The 18,260-nt window shown below is 38.2% G+C and overlaps 1 protein-coding gene across 1 annotated transcript in view; it reads left to right on the top strand.

Annotated features, from left to right (window-relative positions):
- Window positions 1-18,260, top strand: part of FAM83B (family with sequence similarity 83 member B) — a 50,335-nt gene continuing 32,075 nt past the window's right edge. Inside the window, exon 1 of the mRNA XM_040599442.1 lies at window positions 1-500. Coding sequence (XP_040455376.1) covers window positions 57-500 — 444 coding nt within the window. The 5' untranslated portion in view covers window positions 1-56. The remainder of the gene's footprint in view (window positions 501-18,260) is intronic.

Raw genomic sequence — 18,260 nt, 5'->3', positions numbered from 1 at the left:
ATTTCATCAGCTCATGAATGGAAATTTAAGAGACTTTATACAAAATATCTGTGAAAATGGAAACGTCATCTTTGCTATCATCCTTACATGATGAATGCAGATCAGACAACTATATTGAACCTCATTACAAAGAATGGTACCGAGTAGCTATTGATGCTCTGATTGAAGGAGGTTTAGAGTCCTACAAAGAATTTCTTTCCAAAGAGAGATGCTCAGAGTTTCTAGCAGATGAGGAAATTGATTATATTTTGAACAATGTTCAGAAACTTCCCCAAAACACAATTTATTCCTCTAACCATGCCATTGATGACACCTCTTCCTCGGGAACCTACTGGCCCATTGAATCAGATGTGGAAGCTCCAAATCTTGACTTAGGTTGGCCCTACCTGATGCCTGGAATTTCTGGTGGCACGAATATTGATCTGCTTTTTCATCCACCACGAGCACAGCCTTACACCATAAAGGAAACCATTCGGAAGATGATACGAGATGCAAGAAAGGTAAACATGAAAAATATTGTTGAAAAAACCATGTGGCCATAATAATCTAGTTGCTGTTTTACTAGAGATTTTTTTTTATTATTTCTGGCAGTAAAAAATGATCTGGCTGCTAACAGTTGAAATGAAAAGCTTTTCCCAGACTGAGATCAGTCCCTTGGTATCACACACACCAATGTTACTAACCTTATTTACAAGGGGTCAGGGATTAATTGGAGGGATTAATAAAGCATAATTAACATTTTTCTGTAATGCTGACCAGTCCATGGGGAATTTGTAGATAAACAGCACACCTTTTGTTTGACCTCAGCTGAGTATACCTCAAGTGATACAATTCTATCTAACTTCAGGATATATCCTAAGGTTTCTCTTCTGTCAGTGGGAACATGCATTGGTTTGGAACAGTAGCCTGCTGTTACAAGAAAATAACACCTTGGTGTACGCCTGACTCATGTACTTTGAGAGTCTCTGGTTTTGTGATTTTGCATGCCAACTGTCCTTGAAGAAATTAGTCAGAAAGTATTAAAGAGAGCTCAGAAGAAACAAAAAAAACAAACAAACAAAAAAAAGGTTTAGGCAACAAGGAAACAGATTTTACGTGGGTACCTTACCTTCATTTCAGACTAATGACTAATTATAAGAAATAGGGACACTTCTCCAAATGCACTTGTTTCCACTTAAGGGTACTTGCATCTTGTTTCCTAAGGCGCACCTGGCTTACACCTCAGTGACAGGGTGCTGTGTGTACAAACCACTTTTTGCTTTCCAGTGCCAATATTAAAAAAAAAAAACAAACCACCACCATAAAATGTATTAGCATACAGCTCTGTTCAACCCTGGGCGACATTATCTCTTTAAGCAGATTTGACAAGATTTCAGAAGTATTCCTAGCAAGTACATCATGTTCTCCTGTCTTCCCTGTGAAAAAAATTGGGTTCTGTGTGACTTTATGGGCTTTAAATAGGCAGGATAGGGCTCTAGCTCCAGTGCATCCATAAACACTTCAGTGGCTGAAACGTGCATGTAAACATGCGCAATAGAAATGGACTGGAAAGGGCGGGGAAGGGAAGGACAATGTCTTTTTACAATGTCTCTCCTCTATTTAGATAAAGCATATAATTTGTTTCCATAATAGAGTTATCACTAGGCCTTTTATCCTGCAGTTTACAGTCTAGAATGACTGTACACTCAAAGAAGAGGAGAATTAATTACTTCTTTTCCTTGCTGTGCCTTTCAGAGCAAAATCTGGTGGTTTTTGCTTTTGTTTATAGTGAGTCTTGACTGTGACTAGCCCAAGATATGCCGTGATCTTTTTCAACAGCACCTCCTGAGCTGCCAATGTATCCACTCTAAGGGAAGCCACAAAAGCATAGGTAACTTTGTTGTGAAAACTAATTCAATTTTCCTACAGGGTCTTGAAATGCTGTAAAGAAAGTCTGTTTTCCATTAGTTGCCATGCTTTTTGTGCCTAGCTGGCTGGTTGCAAGTGATCCAGTCCCTTTCCAGTGGCTCTCTCAGCTGGTGGTGCTGCCTTGTAAAATGCCATTTTAAGCCTTTGAATACCGCTATGGAGCAAAATTAGGTATGATTCTTAGCCTCCTTTGGGAAAAGGTTGAGTGCATAGTATATTGGCTCTCTGATGTGCTTGTGGTGTTTCCACTTTATAAAGAGGATGTTACGTATGTGTCATTGTCGAATCTGACAGCTGAAAGGTTTGTTTAGTTAATCAGCACAACCTCAACAGCAACAACTGTAGCACTTTTGATACAGTGATATGGGTTGGTCACTTCAGGAAGCAGCAATTAAATCTAGAAGACACAGTGTTGTTCAGCCTCTTCTGTCTGCAGATGCATAGAAAAGTTTGAAGGATTTCTAAATAAGGTAAAGTAAGGTTTTTAAAACATACAGCAGGCAAACACTTTGTAAACAGTCTAACCTACGTCTGCTAAGCCACTTATAAAAATACAATTATATTAAGCAGGTTTCTTTGTTGTGTAGTAGTGGAAATTGTAGTCTTATGAGAATATTCAAAGGAAGTAAGAAAAGGCTACACATGAAAAACAGAAACCTGTAAAGAGTAAAGAAGTTCTTCAGCAAATCACATTAAACCATTACAGCTCTGAGCAAAATCTATGGGAATTACAGCAAACTTCTCTGGGAAAATATACAGACTGTTGGAGGCGGGTGTATTCATACCACCTAGCTTTAAGCACCAAACCCAAGTGCCTGAGTTCAGGCACTGATTTCCCTGGGCTACCTGAACACTCAGAGCAGTAGGAAACCAGCTCCTACAAGGGCAAGGCAGAGAATGTTTCTGCACTGATTCACACCATGAAGGAACCCGTTCGATATATATTTATATGCATATACTAGCCCAAAAATTCATGAAGGAGACAGCCACTTAAAACCTAGATTCTTTTGAATACTTGGAGATATATAAGGGTTAGATGACATTATTAGTGGACTTACTCTTGACCTCTTTCATGCTTGATGCATCACAGTGTCACTCCTTGAAATGATTATTACATATGTTAATTTTGACCTTAAGAAAACCTGTTGTAAACAACATTAAGCAACTTGCTTGCTGACAGTGATTTTCCTGACTAAAGAGGAAAATCATTTGTAAGGCTATGCTACACTAGACTAAAACCAGTGACTATGAAAAAGTGTAATAAGAAAATCTTGTCACTTAAATGTTTCTTAAATGCATAATCTGCATAAAAATTATGCACATCACCTTTATGGTAGGTACAGGCAATGTAATAATGGAGCTTTTCTTACAGAAAAGGATCAATATTGTTAAATACTAGAAAAATGAGCTAATCATTTTAAAGAGATGAATCCATGCTTGTGATACATGTTTCTGAACTTATATTACAGCAGGGGAACCATATTGTACATAGGATGGCATTATGCTGCAGTCTATACAACAGGACTTCAGTGGCATAGGTGTGACATTAGCGGAGTGCCTTAGGTCAAACCTAACATGTCAACAAAATGGGTTTTCTGTTGGTGTAACTAGACCTCATCTCCAAATGATACAGCTTGGCAACCACCCTCCTCTGTCAGCATAACCTGTCTGTTTGGCATGATGGTGTCAACTGGGGAGACACGCGTCTTTTTCAGATGCTGATATAACCACGTGGGGAAAAAGCACTGCAAGGTCTGTCTGACCTTAATGATGGACAGACTTTTGCAAATAAGCCAGTAGCCTTATTTCTTGTGTGTTTTGGAGGTTTCTACCTTTAATCATTGGTAGTTTCCGGCTTCTCTGAAGCTTGAGGTGCTCCTACAGCCTGACTCATCCTGGCTGGGTTGTCTGAACTGCAACTGATAATGTTTAGCAGTTTTTGCTGAGATTATTCATCTGGGAAATGGTATCAAGATGATTACTCATCTGTGTCATGTTAACGTGAGACTTCCTTCTCTTACTATAAAGCAACACAGAGACTTTGGTAATGAAGTGTCCTCTCCCTGTATGACTTTTCATAAGAGTTGCCTCAAAACTCTCAGTTATGAGACTTGCACGTGTGTGCAAGAAACAGCTTGTATTATCTTTTCAGGCATGGTGAGACAACAGGGAAAGGACAGGACAAAGCACCAAAGGGTCCTTCTGGCAATGTGTTTTTCTCTTCCTTCATTAATTAGATTCCTCTCTCCACCACTGAGGCATTCCTACACAGTTTTAGAGAGAATGCATAGCTCTGAGTCTTTTAGATTGATACCCAAATAAGGATCAGCTCTTCCTGGAGAGAACTCAAACCTGTTTTTTAAAGAACCATGTTGTTTAGACAACCCAAGGTTTGCTGGTTTCTAGCACAAGCCAGAAAACTGAAAGAATTCCCTGACATACTTTTGGGATTCCTGATGGAATGTATGAAGTTGCACGCTGTTCAGTAAATATGCAGTACTTTTCCCTGATTTTATTTTATTCAAATAGAATAGTAGTCTTAAGCCTGGGTTCATAAAATCAGTGATAGTTGTAAGACTTTTTAAAAAGTTAATTGTTTAGAAGCTTAAATAAAAGTTTAGATGATTAGTGTATCATTTCAGGAACTCAAAAAGGGCAGTTGCTTTTGCTGAATTACTCATGACTGAGCTTTGTAATGTGAGAAAGGGTTGCAAAACTTGGACCCTTGGGAAAGAATTAAGTTGCACTGTAAATGAGTGTAACTTGTTATTAAGTCTTGCTGGACCTACTGTAGGTAGGCCCTTAGTAATTCAAAAAGGACTTTCTTTGAGTTCTTGTGAGGGAGTTATGTACAAAATCTGATGCCTCTGTTGTCTTCCAGAGCAGTGGACCCAGTCAAATAAACAAAAACAAACATTGACTCATTTTACAGTCGTGTGAAAATGAAAACATTTTCTTGTAGTTTGGATTGATCTTTTTTCTTTTTTTTTTTCTTTTTCTTTTTTTTTTTTTTCTTCAGGCAAGAGTGAGAGGTTATGTATTACAGAAAAAATGATTATTCACTATTGATCTCCTTTGGTTGTGTGTATAATACAATAATAATAATAATAAAAACTGGCTCTGGCTGCAGTCTAGTGTGAAGGAAGATCAAATTCTTTACATGCCTATATGAAGAGTGATGTTTCTGTACAGAAAGAAACTTGTAGAATATGGGTGTGTTGAGCAATCTTTTTTTACTCTCTCAACAATGCTCTTTGCCAACTGTTTTAAATATGATTTGAATACAGACTGGAATAATGGTAATGAATCCTGCTTGTGGCAATGCTTGTCTTAGCTCATTAATTGCAGCAGTCCAAGATGAGAGAAAGGGGCTGCATTTTTTTTGTTTGTAAAAGCTAGAACAGTCTGCTGAATTCAGGGAGAAAGAATAGATAAATGCAATAATCATCCCACTCAAAAGTTTTCTATATTATCTGTAGAGTGATAAACAGTGGATATCTTTTTCAAGCTTAGAGTGAAACAGAAAGACTCAGTTCCCAGCTGAAGACATATAGGCAACATTTTCCCTGCCAAAATATTCTACCCCCCAAGGTTTTCAGCAGGTGTTTTTGGTTCAGCTGCTATGCTGAAGGGTGCTGCATTCATCAGTCATTTCCACTCACCTTCTGTTAAATGACTTCCTGTTAGCTGAAAACCAGCATGGCAGCCATGCATATGGTTTTTAGGTGAAATGTGATTTTTAGCTTTTGATAGATTTATTAGAGAGAGTGAGGTCATGTCCCAGCTTTTCTAATCACCCAGGGCATGTGCCGTGCATTGGAAGAGGACAGGTCTTTTTGCCATCTGCTCACAACAAGTAATTATTTCAGGTATTTTTTCTGCTTGGATTTGCTATTGGATTCTTTACACAATTTTACTTGCCTGTCCCCTTCTCTCTCTGCCCTCCCACTCCCTACATGTAAGGGTAGTCCCAGAGCAGACACAGCAGTGCACTTATAATGCAGACAGAGAGGACCACCATCAATGGGTATCGTATTATCAAAATACCACACCTCTGTGTTGGATTTAAAAATTAAGTAGGAAAAATTAAAGGCCAGATCTCACAGGCAGCTGTATTTTTTATTAACGTCTATCTCATTCACATATATGTAAGAAGTAAGCATACACATATGCTTTGTACCAATATTTTTTCATTAAAATCTTTTCTTTTGTTGACATAGATCTTTGTCAGTCAAAACAAAAGTGCTATTAAATAGTAATTTATGCTTTTTGCACATTCAGTAGGTTAAAATGTTCTTTTTCATATTCAACAATAACTTTGTACTACAATATACTGAAGCAATTATGGGTCGAAATATGATATAAATACAAAACAATTGATTTAAAATAATTTTGCCAAGGCAGAATGCTTCTTTCAGTGCCCTGTCCAGTGTATTTGGGTTTCATCCCTCTCCTTGTCTTGCTTGTCAAAAAAACCTGAAATGATGAAGTGCTATTTTTGTTCTTCTGAATTCCTATCCTCAAAAGAGCTGGGTTTTTTCTATTTTTTTTCAGTCAAGGAACAATCACCTTGAAGAATTATAGGCTTAACCACTTCACATTCTTGTTGCCATAGGCCTTTTCTCATCTCTTGCAGTTTGAGCATAGCTTCTGATCTCTCCTAGCTTTCCAACATAGCCAATGATGTTTTGAGGGTTGGGGGACACATTTTGGGTGATTTTAAGCCTTAGATTTGTTTGTTATGTATCAGAATTTGGAAACTAAAATATTATACTATCTGTAATGATAGAGTTTTAAATGAGAATATCTCGGTATACAGATACCTGCAATACCTCAGCAGTATTTGTGTAATACGGTATGATAGAAGGTACATGGAAAGTGGAAAACTGCTGACATGGATCAAAACAAAAATCCAAGGAGAGCTGCAGGTTCAGAATTTCCCATGCTGCTCTTTGGAGGGACTGAATTGAAGGCCACCAAGTTATGTGTATTAAGTTTCCTCATATATCAGATCAGAGTACACGTATCTACTTCACTTGTAATTATTTCAGAACAATTTGCTTAATGCTGTGTTATTTTTCCCAAGGAGTACTGCAAGTATTCTAGTGCAGGTGGTAGAAGGAGTCAAAGTACATTTTAGTATTTACTTCTAAAAGAAGTGCAGACCTTGCCATTGATACCAGTGCAACCGTGCCTTTCCTTTTACCTTGTTGATAAAGTATGTCTGCAACAATTTTCTAATAGAGAGGTGCTATTTGTACAATAAAAGTTAAATTCCACATTTTCAAAAATGCTGCTTTTTGTCAGCATACCTGAGACCTCAGAGGGCTTTTAGTCTTTAAAATCCTGCCGTAATTGTCCTTTGGGAGGGAAGAAGCAATGGACATTGCAACAGTAACAGGGTGTAACTGACACTGAACTTGCTACTCTATAGTAGGATCTGCAGACACCCATACAATGACCCACCTCAACAGAGCTGTTCAAAACAACAGTTGCAAGATCTGGCTATGGCTTGCTTGATCAACAAAGTTAATAATTTTGCAGTATACAGTCCAGTGATCAGTAAGTCAGTTGAATTTACAGTAGTGCTATTTACATTGTAAATATAGAAGTGGAAGCAACCAAACTACCATCTTTGCTTCCTTTGCCTTTGTTTGTCATCTTTTCCCATATCCTCTGTGTTTGTTTTCTGAAATGGTGAGCATCATTACGTTTTGCTGTGTGTCTGTATATCATATAGTTAACTGGTGTCTTAGTTTTCCTGATTGGTGCCAGCCAGTACAGACATACCGCTACCGCAGTATAAACAGTAGATTCAGAATTTATTGATTTCCTTCATCCTTAGCCATCAAAGAAAATGACCGTAGTGTGTTCAGTTTTATAGATGAGAATACTAAGCCACAAAGGCATCAAATTATATCACAATTCGCAAAGAGATACGGTTATAAACCAGCAGCCTGAGAGTATTATACATTAGCAGATAGTACTCAGAGCAGCTAGGGACCAGATAACAAGTTTTTTTTTTTCCTGACTTTGTGGGTTTAATTGGTAAAAAAATTATAGGCATGCATTTAGTGTTATAGTTATAAAAACTAATTTCTGGGGAACATCAGTGCTTCTCAAAAAAAGTTTGCATTGGTATATAACTGTAGCTTTGTAGTGCTTACTTTTCAAAAATATTTGTAAAAGCCTAAGTCCTTTCTTATCTTCAGATAAAGAGGGTGTGTCTTTGAGACATACACAGGGTGTTCTCATACCTTAGTTAAGAGCAGATTATTTTAACCAGTTCTGTCTCTTGGTCTGGAGTGCTTGCACTGACTGCCCAGAAGATGTAAGACACGAGGGAACCAGAACAGATTCCTCAAAAACAGAGTCTATGGTGACCCTTGCTCTCCCCAGCAAGGTGTGTGGGCATGAAGCTGCCTTCAGAAAACTTCTGCGGTGCATCTTTTATCCAGGGGGGTTTGCTAACTGCAGCACCAGATCTCCTCAGGCCTTCTCACTTCTGTCAGCGATCCTGCTGTAAGAGATGAAGCTGTGCGATAGGAAAATATGAGAACTTATGCACCGTATCTCATAGAGATGAAAAGAAAACTTTGATATCTGCTTCATCCACTTAGCAGTTGGGCTCAAACAGTAGCACAGGGTTGTGTGTTCAGGTAGCCAGGTGGGTGTGCCTCCAGTTCAAAGGGCAGATAAAACATCTCAGCCTTATTTTCATGCTGTTTCCTGGAGCTGCAGGCACTCTTTGCCGAGCAGGCTACACTTCAGCTCAATAAATGGCCTTTATGGCTCAAGCACTAGGTAAAGCACTAGACACCACCTCCTAATTCAGGTGATTCTGAGTGGCATGAGCCCACAGAAGGTATTGTAGTTAGTGTTCTCCTGCCAGGTTTTTGATGCTCAATGAGCCAGAAATAATAATGAGGATGAGATGAAATCACTAGCCCAGAAGAAGAGCAAGTACCTGCTGATTTTCTGTGGGACCTTTCCCAAGAAATGCCCACCAAGGGACAGCCTTTTTTAAGCTGTGCAGAATTCAATTCTGTACCTGTAGAGAGCTGTACCTCCTGATCAGAGACATCCGAGGCAGCAAACAGAAGTTATAGTGTCAGCCCACAAATCTGATTTCCCTCAAATGCCAGGGGAATACCGCCTGGCAAAGCAAGCAGGTCTCTGTCCAGCGTGACAGAGCACAATAATATCTGAAGCTATTTGCTGTTCTAATGATTTCTTGGCACTGCCTAATGCACAGGCACGCAATAATTGCCTGAAAAGTCACTGTCAGGGGTGTGGGTTTCTTTTAAATAATAGGCAGGTATATGTGGCTGCACAGTATCTGTTTGATAATCTGTGTTTGATGAAGATTGGCCTAAAAATATCAACCATCAACAGATCCAACTTTTACAGTAGTATGTAATTGTGAAAGCTGCTTTAAAATTTAACAAAAACTGTATTATTTTGCCCAGAGGAGGTACTTTTGAAATGAGAAAACTAAGCATAGAGATGAAACTGGGAATTATGACTGATTCTTCTATTTATTTGTTTGCTATAACCTTATTTTATGTTTTAACATATATGTATAACATTTATGTATATGATCACCAGTAATATCATATTTTATGATAGATTTAATGATGCACTATATGATTGCAGTAATATCATCATCTATTTTGTTCAGGAATTCTGGGCATATTGTATGACAGTAAGCCACTTGTGCCAGAAATCTGATTAGTCAGATGATTTGATTTCTTATGCATAAGTTAAATTTAATGATGGAAGTGCAGTCCAGATCTGAAGTGCTGTGATCAGGATTTCTGTCCCAAGGCTCAGTACTTTGACTTGAAGTTCAGAGAAGTTAAACGGTGTCTTTGCAGGAAGCAATTGAGAGGCCAGGAAGCTCTTCTGTGTAAACATCAGAGCCTTGCAAAGCCAGGGCTCCAAGTGCTTTCCGGAGGAAGAAAAGGAAGAAAAAGACATGCTGTTCTTGGGAATTGGGAAGGAGGCATGTCAGAGAAGCAGGGGTCTTCGCTAGTCCTTTCAGTTGCTGGAAGGCTTCCTGTTAGAACCAGTGCAGCAACTAAATGCTGCTTAGACCTCCTGAGGGACCATAACACTCTGGAGTCTGCACCCAGGATGAGGATGCTGGCAGCTTTGGATTACTCTAAGTCTTACAGTGTTATGTGGAGGGAACAGCTTAAGGCAAATGCAGATGGACCAATGTTTGATTTGTCTGGGCTCTGCTCTGTGCTATTGTGTGTCAATCAAAAGTAACTCCATGAGAATCGGTATCAGATGGATGGAAGTAAGGCGTGAAAGTTGTGCATGGTGTCTGTAATATGCAGTCACCTCTGCAGGCATATTCTGCTGTCACACCCTGAAGTAACCATAGTTATCATACGGTTAGAAACCTATACATTTCAGTGGTAGATCTTCTTTCCTTCCCCCCACTTCACCCCCAACTCCAGCTCTTCCCCTGGGACAGCCCTCCCTTCTTTCATTGTGCACCTGAGCCAGAGGTGAGCATTTATGCCTGCTCTAGGTACTTTTGGCATCTTCCCTGAATGAAGTTCCAGGTGTGACATCTGGGAATGGAGCTCCCTCTTAGGTCAATAAAGAAACGTGGGTGCCCTGGAGGATGCCAGTCAGCACACCTGAAGCAAGTGCTTGTATAGAGGATTTGAGTCTTTTCCCTGTTCTGTGTCTCCCAGTAAGAAGTAGTAAAACACTGTCATGACATTAGAAATACAGCAATGCTTTTGAATTGCTAGTCAAATCACTCAGTTTTATTGGCAGGTTTCTGGTATTTATTATCAACTGTAGGTCTAATACAGGGGTCCTCAACCTTTTTAACCAGGGGGCCGGCGCGCGGATGAAGTGGCAGGCAGTCATCTGCGGCTGCTTGGTTTCCCCCCCCACCCCCCGGCGGGGGGGGTTCTGTAAATACCGGGGGCTGGATTGAGGACCCTGGGGGGCCGTATCTGGCCTGCAGGCTGTAGTTTGAGGACCCCTGGTTTAATAGATTAAGTATTAGGGGAGATATATTATCTGAATAGGACTTTCATATTTACCCTTTGTTTTATTTTGCAATAAACTGAAGTTTTTGGCAGCAAGGATGCAGTTTAGAGTTAGAACATTTGTGTATCAGAAATTACAATAGGCTATTTAATTACAAAAATTACTTTTATACACAACTGATTCTCATCTCATTTTGTCTAACAATACATCTAATAAAACTTGAGAAGAATTTTTTAGGTATTTAGTAAAGGGCAGAGAGGGAAAAATATAATACCTGCTCAAAGAATACACTTTTTCTTCTTCAAACAAAATTAGATCCCTAATCCTGAGAGGATTTAAATACTTTTAATTTGTGTACACGAGAGGCTCCATTAACTTAACATGCGTATGTGTTTGCAGGGTTGATGCCTAGGGATACGACCATGTATCATTAAGAATCTGATTTCTTTTTCTCTTAAGTCACACCACAGAACACTTGTAGTACTAAATGAGCATGTATCTTCAGTTGGTTGCATCCACTGTGAACAACTAAAACAAGAGTAACATATGTCCAAGCAGAATGCAACAGTAATTTTTTTTTTATTCTAAATAAAACCTGTGTTGAGTAACTGAATATCTGAAACCCAAGCAAGGCATTGAAACCAGTGGAAGACTTTCCCTTCTGCAGATGCTATTCCACTACTCAGTTCTCCTTTACTGATCCCATCATGCATGCGCAGGCCCAGGTCCCACAGAAGTCTAACCCAAAGGAAGGGATGCACATATGAATGTTATAGAAGGCAGGCTGGTCCCTTAAAAAGAAATTCAAGAGCCAGACTAATTTATCATGTTGATGCATAAAGAACAAGAATAGGTTTTGCCAATATAGAATGTCTTATCAAAGAACATTTTTTTTCTCTAACTTTATATAAATGGCCTCAACCAAAGTAACTGAGTCCTCTCCTAGCAGACCTTAAAGAGTTTGTACTGGGGATAGAGGCTTCATTATATTCTGCTACATTACACGTGCTCTACTGAGCTCATATACAGGCAGGGAAGATTCCATAGAGAAGTTTCTCAATTTGTACTCTAAAGCTTTTGAAATGGTTGCAAAATACATATTAGAAGCACACGTGCACTTTTTCATGCATGCTGGCATGCAAGCAAACAAAAAGGAAGAAAATACAGTAAGAAGTGAACATCTGGAATTTAGTTATTATGGTAGTACTGTCCAAAATAGTTTATGTATTTTGTTTTTTAAATGCTGCATATTCTTAAATTTAAAAAAATAAAAAAACACCGTGAGAAATAGTTTCATGGACAGTTATGACACTGCTGATACAAGATTGTGTGTACACAGATAGACATGCTTAATTTGAACTTTGTTAGCGGTGTTTCAAAAAATCCTAGGGATCAGAATTTCATAATCTGCTAAATCCTATGGAGTGACATTGCTTATACTATCTGAGGAGGTGACTCGCTGCATTTAATTATACAACATAGTCCTTCTTGAGCTATGAAGTGAAAGAAGAAAGCATTTCAGTTTAATGTGTTACTCTGTTCATAACCTAGCTGTCCATTTTCAAGGTATTAGACTACATGTAACAGAAATACAGATATTTAGAAAAGGGAAAATATTTAATTTCTAAAACATATAATAGTATTGTAAGAGCAGGCATTGAAGTTACAAAGCTGAGTAGTGTATCTGAAATCAGCATTAGAAGATGATCTTTGAGAGACTTTTTTCCATAGAATTTAATTACTTTAAAAAGAACACAAAAAGCTAGGTGTGTAAAGATATTGGGGGATTTCCAGCAAAGTACCTCGGCTGCAGTATTCCGGCAGCACAGTGATATAGCATTATCTGTTGTGGAAATACTGTACTGAGTGAGTAACAAAAAGTTCTGGTATTTTAATTCCAAATATAGATATCTCTCTGTCTTGATTTAAAGAAGCAAGGACAACATTATTGGCTGCATTTCAGTTCACCCTGATGTTCACATAGAGGTACTAGTTTTAAAAAAACCAAATGGAACTTAGTCAAAGCTGCTTGTTTTCATAGAGTTTGTATGGGGATCCATGCTATAATGCATGGAAAAAGAAATAGACGTAGGTTTAAGCACAGGTTTTCCTTGCCCAGTAAAACCAAATTTGGGCAGATTCTTTGATCAGTCTTGGCTGAACATGTGTCACAAAGTTTAGGAAAAAAAATGCGTGATAATGCACAGAAGTACAAAAGCCTTGTCAATGCCTGTCAAGGGCATTGCTGTCCTAACAGTGGAGATGTTACTGGTAATTGCACTAAGTATTCTTCTGTTTGGAAATTTGGAAATTGTGCAAGAAACTGCTTTGACCAGGCTTTAAGTTATTTCTCTAGTGAAGAGAATTTCAGAATTATGGGAAGCATTGTAACACACAAAAACAATACAGTACTTTTTTTTTTTTAATTACTGTCTTCCATTGACTCTAAATCCTATATATAGTGCCAAGTTACTGTAAACTTATAGTGAATTATATTTTCACATCATGGTATATCTGTTTTTTAACAGCTATTAAGAAAGGTCTTAGCAATTACAGTAATGCTTGTAAGTAAAAGCATTGATCTGTTCTGGTTTTGTTTTTAAATTGCTTATGTGTGGCCTGGCTGGGATTTTAGCCCAAAACAGTAAAATATAAAGCATCCTGCTTGGTGAATCTATACACCCAGTAGGGGAAATCACTTTACCTATAAACAAGGAAAAAAAAGACATTAAATAATTATCAAATTATCTGTATAAGCAGGTTACATAATATTTATATAAATAAATATGCAATAAATATGCACACATGCACTCTGGAACTTCATTGAAAAGCTTGCTGTCAGCAGCTGCCACAGTAAATATTGCACCACACAGGCTGAAATGCAGAACACCTATGAATATGATGTATGTGAAAAATCTTTCATGGTAAATATTAACATATTTAACTAAGTTAACACATTATGAAAATTGAGAATGGCATTTCACTTAGGACATTTTAATTTATTTCAAAGTCATGATTGGCTCTTGAAGGTCAGCAGGTTGTCTGGGAAGGATTTTAATGTATATAAACTATACCCTCTTTTTCCTTCCTTTCTCAAATTTGCTCAAAACCACAAACCCAAGAAAATCTCAAATTAAATGTTTCATTTGTTTTCCAGTTGGCAGGTATTCCTTAGTGTTTCAGAGAGTCATTCATCTGCAGGTTTTGCTTGCTTCGTCGTTTTCAGGCATGCTTTTTGGTGCTTTGTGCCCGGGATTTTGGAGGGAATGAGTCTTCTGCATTGCATCCAGTGAGGCTTCCAGTGCTCCAGGTTTATTCCCCTCAAATGCTGGCAGCAAGGCTTTAGTTTTGAGCTCGTTCAGAGACATGATCTCCCCCACCCCACCCCGCCAAGACTAGTAGTGATTCTGATATGTTAATGAATATGAATTTTTGTATTAAACTGTCTTCTTTATTTCTTGATTATACGCTGCTGCTTGTTTATATGCTGTGTTCACGTGTCTCTCCATGGGCCCTGTCATTGCTTTCCTTTTCAGAGATTATTTTCTATCTGATTTTATTGGAAGTTGTTTTGAAAAAGAGCTGGGTAGACGGGAACCTGTGATCAATGTTTGTATCCTTCAAAAACTTGTAATTTGTTACCAGTTTTCAGGGCCCTCCCTGTTCATCTTTGCAGCCATTTCCAGACTACAAAATCAGTAGAGGTTTGATAAAACTGAGAGATTCACAGATTTTGATACCAGAAGGGACCACTATGATAATGAAATCTGACTCCCTGCAGAGCATGAGGCTGACAGTGTTGCATCTTCAAAGAGCTGATACTAATAATAAATCTGACCTTAAAAGACTTGGGTGCTAGTCCTGCAGTCAGCACTTCTGGGTAACTAATTCATAATTGCTCAGGAGATCAGATTGTTTTTTTTGTATACTTTTCTTTAAATGATGGAATTTGCTTGAAGAAACCCGTTTTGAAGCTGAGACCAAGACTGTCTGAGCTTTCTGTTTGTGTATCTCATCACTCAACATGACAGTCAGCCAAAAGAGAAGGTGCAGAGAATTTTAAATGCAGGACTGGAGGGCGAGGTGAGGCTTGAGCTGCTGTGTAGCTGCAGGGGTTGCTTTCAGAGGGACTCTGGGATGCACAGCATCTTTGTAAATACAGGCCATTAGCCTCCGAGGATCTGTTTGCATGGCACAGTCAAGTGCAGAGAGGAGATTCCTAAGGAGCAGGGCATTTTTGCCTTCCTAAAGCATCACATTAATGTGACAGTAACAAAAATAATTAGCAATGGGGTGACTGCAATGTCCCTGCACACCCAGCAGTGTGACTTGCATATGCACACACACACATATACACCCTATATATTTTCAGTTTCCCAGATAAAAATAGATGCAATAATTATAATAATTATAATAAAAATGTTATTCCCACACTTACTAAATGGTTTGCACTTTACATATGAAAAGCTTTCTGTATATAAGTGTTATTGGAAGTAATTTAAGAGGAATTGTAAAAGCTGCTTATTTTTTTCAGTATTTTTTCTAAGACTTTCATGATAGAGAAGTAGCAGACTTCAGTAAGTTTTAATTTTTTTAGTTATGTCATGGATGCTTTGGAAGGCCATAAATAACATTAGTTTATTAAAAATATATTTCTACATTAATATCTTCTAAAACTAGCTAAATTGCTTTTTTGGAAAGATTCACATACTTTTCTAGGTCATGCATTTGTATTGATTCAAAGATCTTTTCCATCCTTTAAAAAAATTGTTATTCTTTGTATCCTTTTATTTTTGCTGAACCTGAAAGTCTTTTGATTAAAAACATTGGTCTAGCATATGGAAGACTTGTTTATAAATTACTTCAGAACAGACTCTTCATCTAGAAATATGGATAACAGCCTAGAGTGATTTGTGAAGACATGTACATAGTCAAGGGTACTCACGTACTAAGGGTAGTGAATACAGTTGCAAGACAAACTGGAATCTACCCTCTCAGGTGCTTCTGGTGGTTTAAAACTATATTTTGTATCAAACTTTTGTGTACTTGTTATTGTCCATGAGATAACCAGAAACATTTCAGTAATATCCAAATACAAAGCAGTTGTTCACTTCCCCATTATCTGACTATGTTTTGCTATTACTTTTTTCTCACAGTATTCCTGTATGCAGCTGTGAGAAACAAGAAAATACCTTTTTTGTTGTTCACTTGAAGTAGTGTTTCTGATTTAGATTGCATTTCAGCAAATGCTTGGTCACCCACATAAATGTCATGAAAGGCTTACCTGTTGCATACCTGGCTCCTGTTTCATTGCAAAAATTGTTCCTGTGTCAATTAAGATGTATATTGTATTTTTTACGATTGATAAGAAACTGGAGTATCTTTTAATTACCAACTACTGGCCACAGTTGACCAAAAATTGTAAACTCCCTGGAAGATTCCTTCCTGTCAGCTGCACCTGCTCTCTCTAGTGAGTGTGGCCTGCACCACACCTGAGAGCAGGTTCAGAATTATAAGGAAAGACTGAAGAACAACAAAAGATACGTACATTTTTGAGTGAGCAAGAAAAAAGGATAAAAGCTGTCCTGTTATTACATCTGAAAATAATGCAGTTTTTCCCACACTTTTGTCAGTATGGTGCTGGTCTGAAATTTTTTATCTAAAGGAAAGAGGCAAATACTAGAATATTTCTTTTTCAGTCAGCGTGTGTGCATGTGTGTGCAATCCTCTACATGCATGTGTACACACTGTGCTACAGAAAGCATGGTTTCTAGGTATGCATACATGCACAGGATGCATAGCAGTCGGGTACAGAGAGCCTTATTACCATGAATTTGGAGTGGGAAGTTTACTCAAAGGAAGATGTTTCCTGAGATCAGAGGTACTTCCTAAGTTTGTTCCTAAGAACAAACGTTTATTTGAAAGGCACTAGTTTGCACAAAACTCAGTTATTTTACAGAGTGTTCTTGGAATAAAATGTTCACCGCTCCACAGAGATATTGGAGGTTCTCATCTCCATCCTTATTTCAAGCAACTCATCTAGCATATTAAGCTATTAGCATGCATCGCACATTTTTCAAGAGGAAATTTTTCCAACAGAATGTGGCTTAATGTAAGTCTGTGGATGTTTTGGTCAGTGGTGTTTCTGCCTTTGTTCTTTATGATTAGACAGGTTCTGTTTTCAAGGGCAAAACAAGTGAATTTTCCCCTCTACTCCTCACATTTGCTAGCATGTATACTCCTGAGGTATACATCTATTCAGCACAGGAACATTCTGTGGCTGCAAGGGTCTCACCGGCACTAATAGCCAGTGAATCTCTCAAAGAAAGCTACTGAAGAGTTGCAGTAGGTGCCCCAAGACTGATTTTCTATTTCCTCTATTTTTAAATCCAGGTGCCTGCTGTGATGTTTTATAAGAAATCCCCTTGCCCCAGTGGGAGCTTTGCGTTTCTTGCAAGTGTTCAGCATGCTTCATGATTAGATCTCTGATTATCATTACCCAAATGGGGGTGGAGTGGGTGTGAACCAGCATGTAGGGCATGTCAGGAGGAATATTTTGTATAAAGAGGAGTGATCTCACATACATGAAGTTGTACAATGGAAGACGTGATAACATGTTTCTCTTCTACCCATTAATAAAACCCTACTAACTTGCCATGTTGGTCACTAGCTCAGTTGAGTATAAAGGGTTCAGTTACTTGCACACTGGTAACTCAGTTATTTGAGTAACTGTTCATTTTATTCATTTATGAATGAGTGCTTCACATTATCCTTGTGAATATGAGAAAAATGAGAAGAGGAGACCATGACGGTAGGATGACAGTGCCTGTGGCAATGGAATCTGGATCACAGAACTCTGTCCTGCAGCCCAGCCATGGGTCTGCTCCTCCCCAGATGCATCCTGGAAGTGGCATAGGACTGATTTAACTTTTAAAGATCAAAAATAAACTTTTAAATTCAAAAGGAAAGACTAGCAGATATTGAAGATGGAGCATAATGATTACTTGATCTGACTTTATCACAAAGACCAAATAATCTTTCCTGTGATTTTGCATAATTGCAGTATCAAATTGTAAATGATTAATACTTTTCCTGGGGCCTTGCTGAGGAGCTGTATGCAGATCAGTGAAAGCTGATGTTAACTGCACGTACAAAAAAATAGTGTCACCAAGATCATTCTTAAGCTGTATATACATGGTTGTTGTCTGACAGAGATGGTTATTCAAAATTCAGCTCACATAGAGACTACAAGACCAGTTTAGCAAACACCTGGCAGAAATAAATAGGAAAGAAACATTTCTTTTAAATTTTTAAACTTGTTTCTAATAATTTCC

The sequence above is a fragment of the Falco naumanni genome, chromosome 6 (assembly GCF_017639655.2).
Source record: "Falco naumanni isolate bFalNau1 chromosome 6, bFalNau1.pat, whole genome shotgun sequence".
Classification (NCBI taxonomy): Eukaryota; Metazoa; Chordata; class Aves; order Falconiformes; family Falconidae; genus Falco; species Falco naumanni.
Note: the sequence above shows the minus strand (reverse complement) of the source record. Positions and strands in the feature narration are given on the sequence as shown.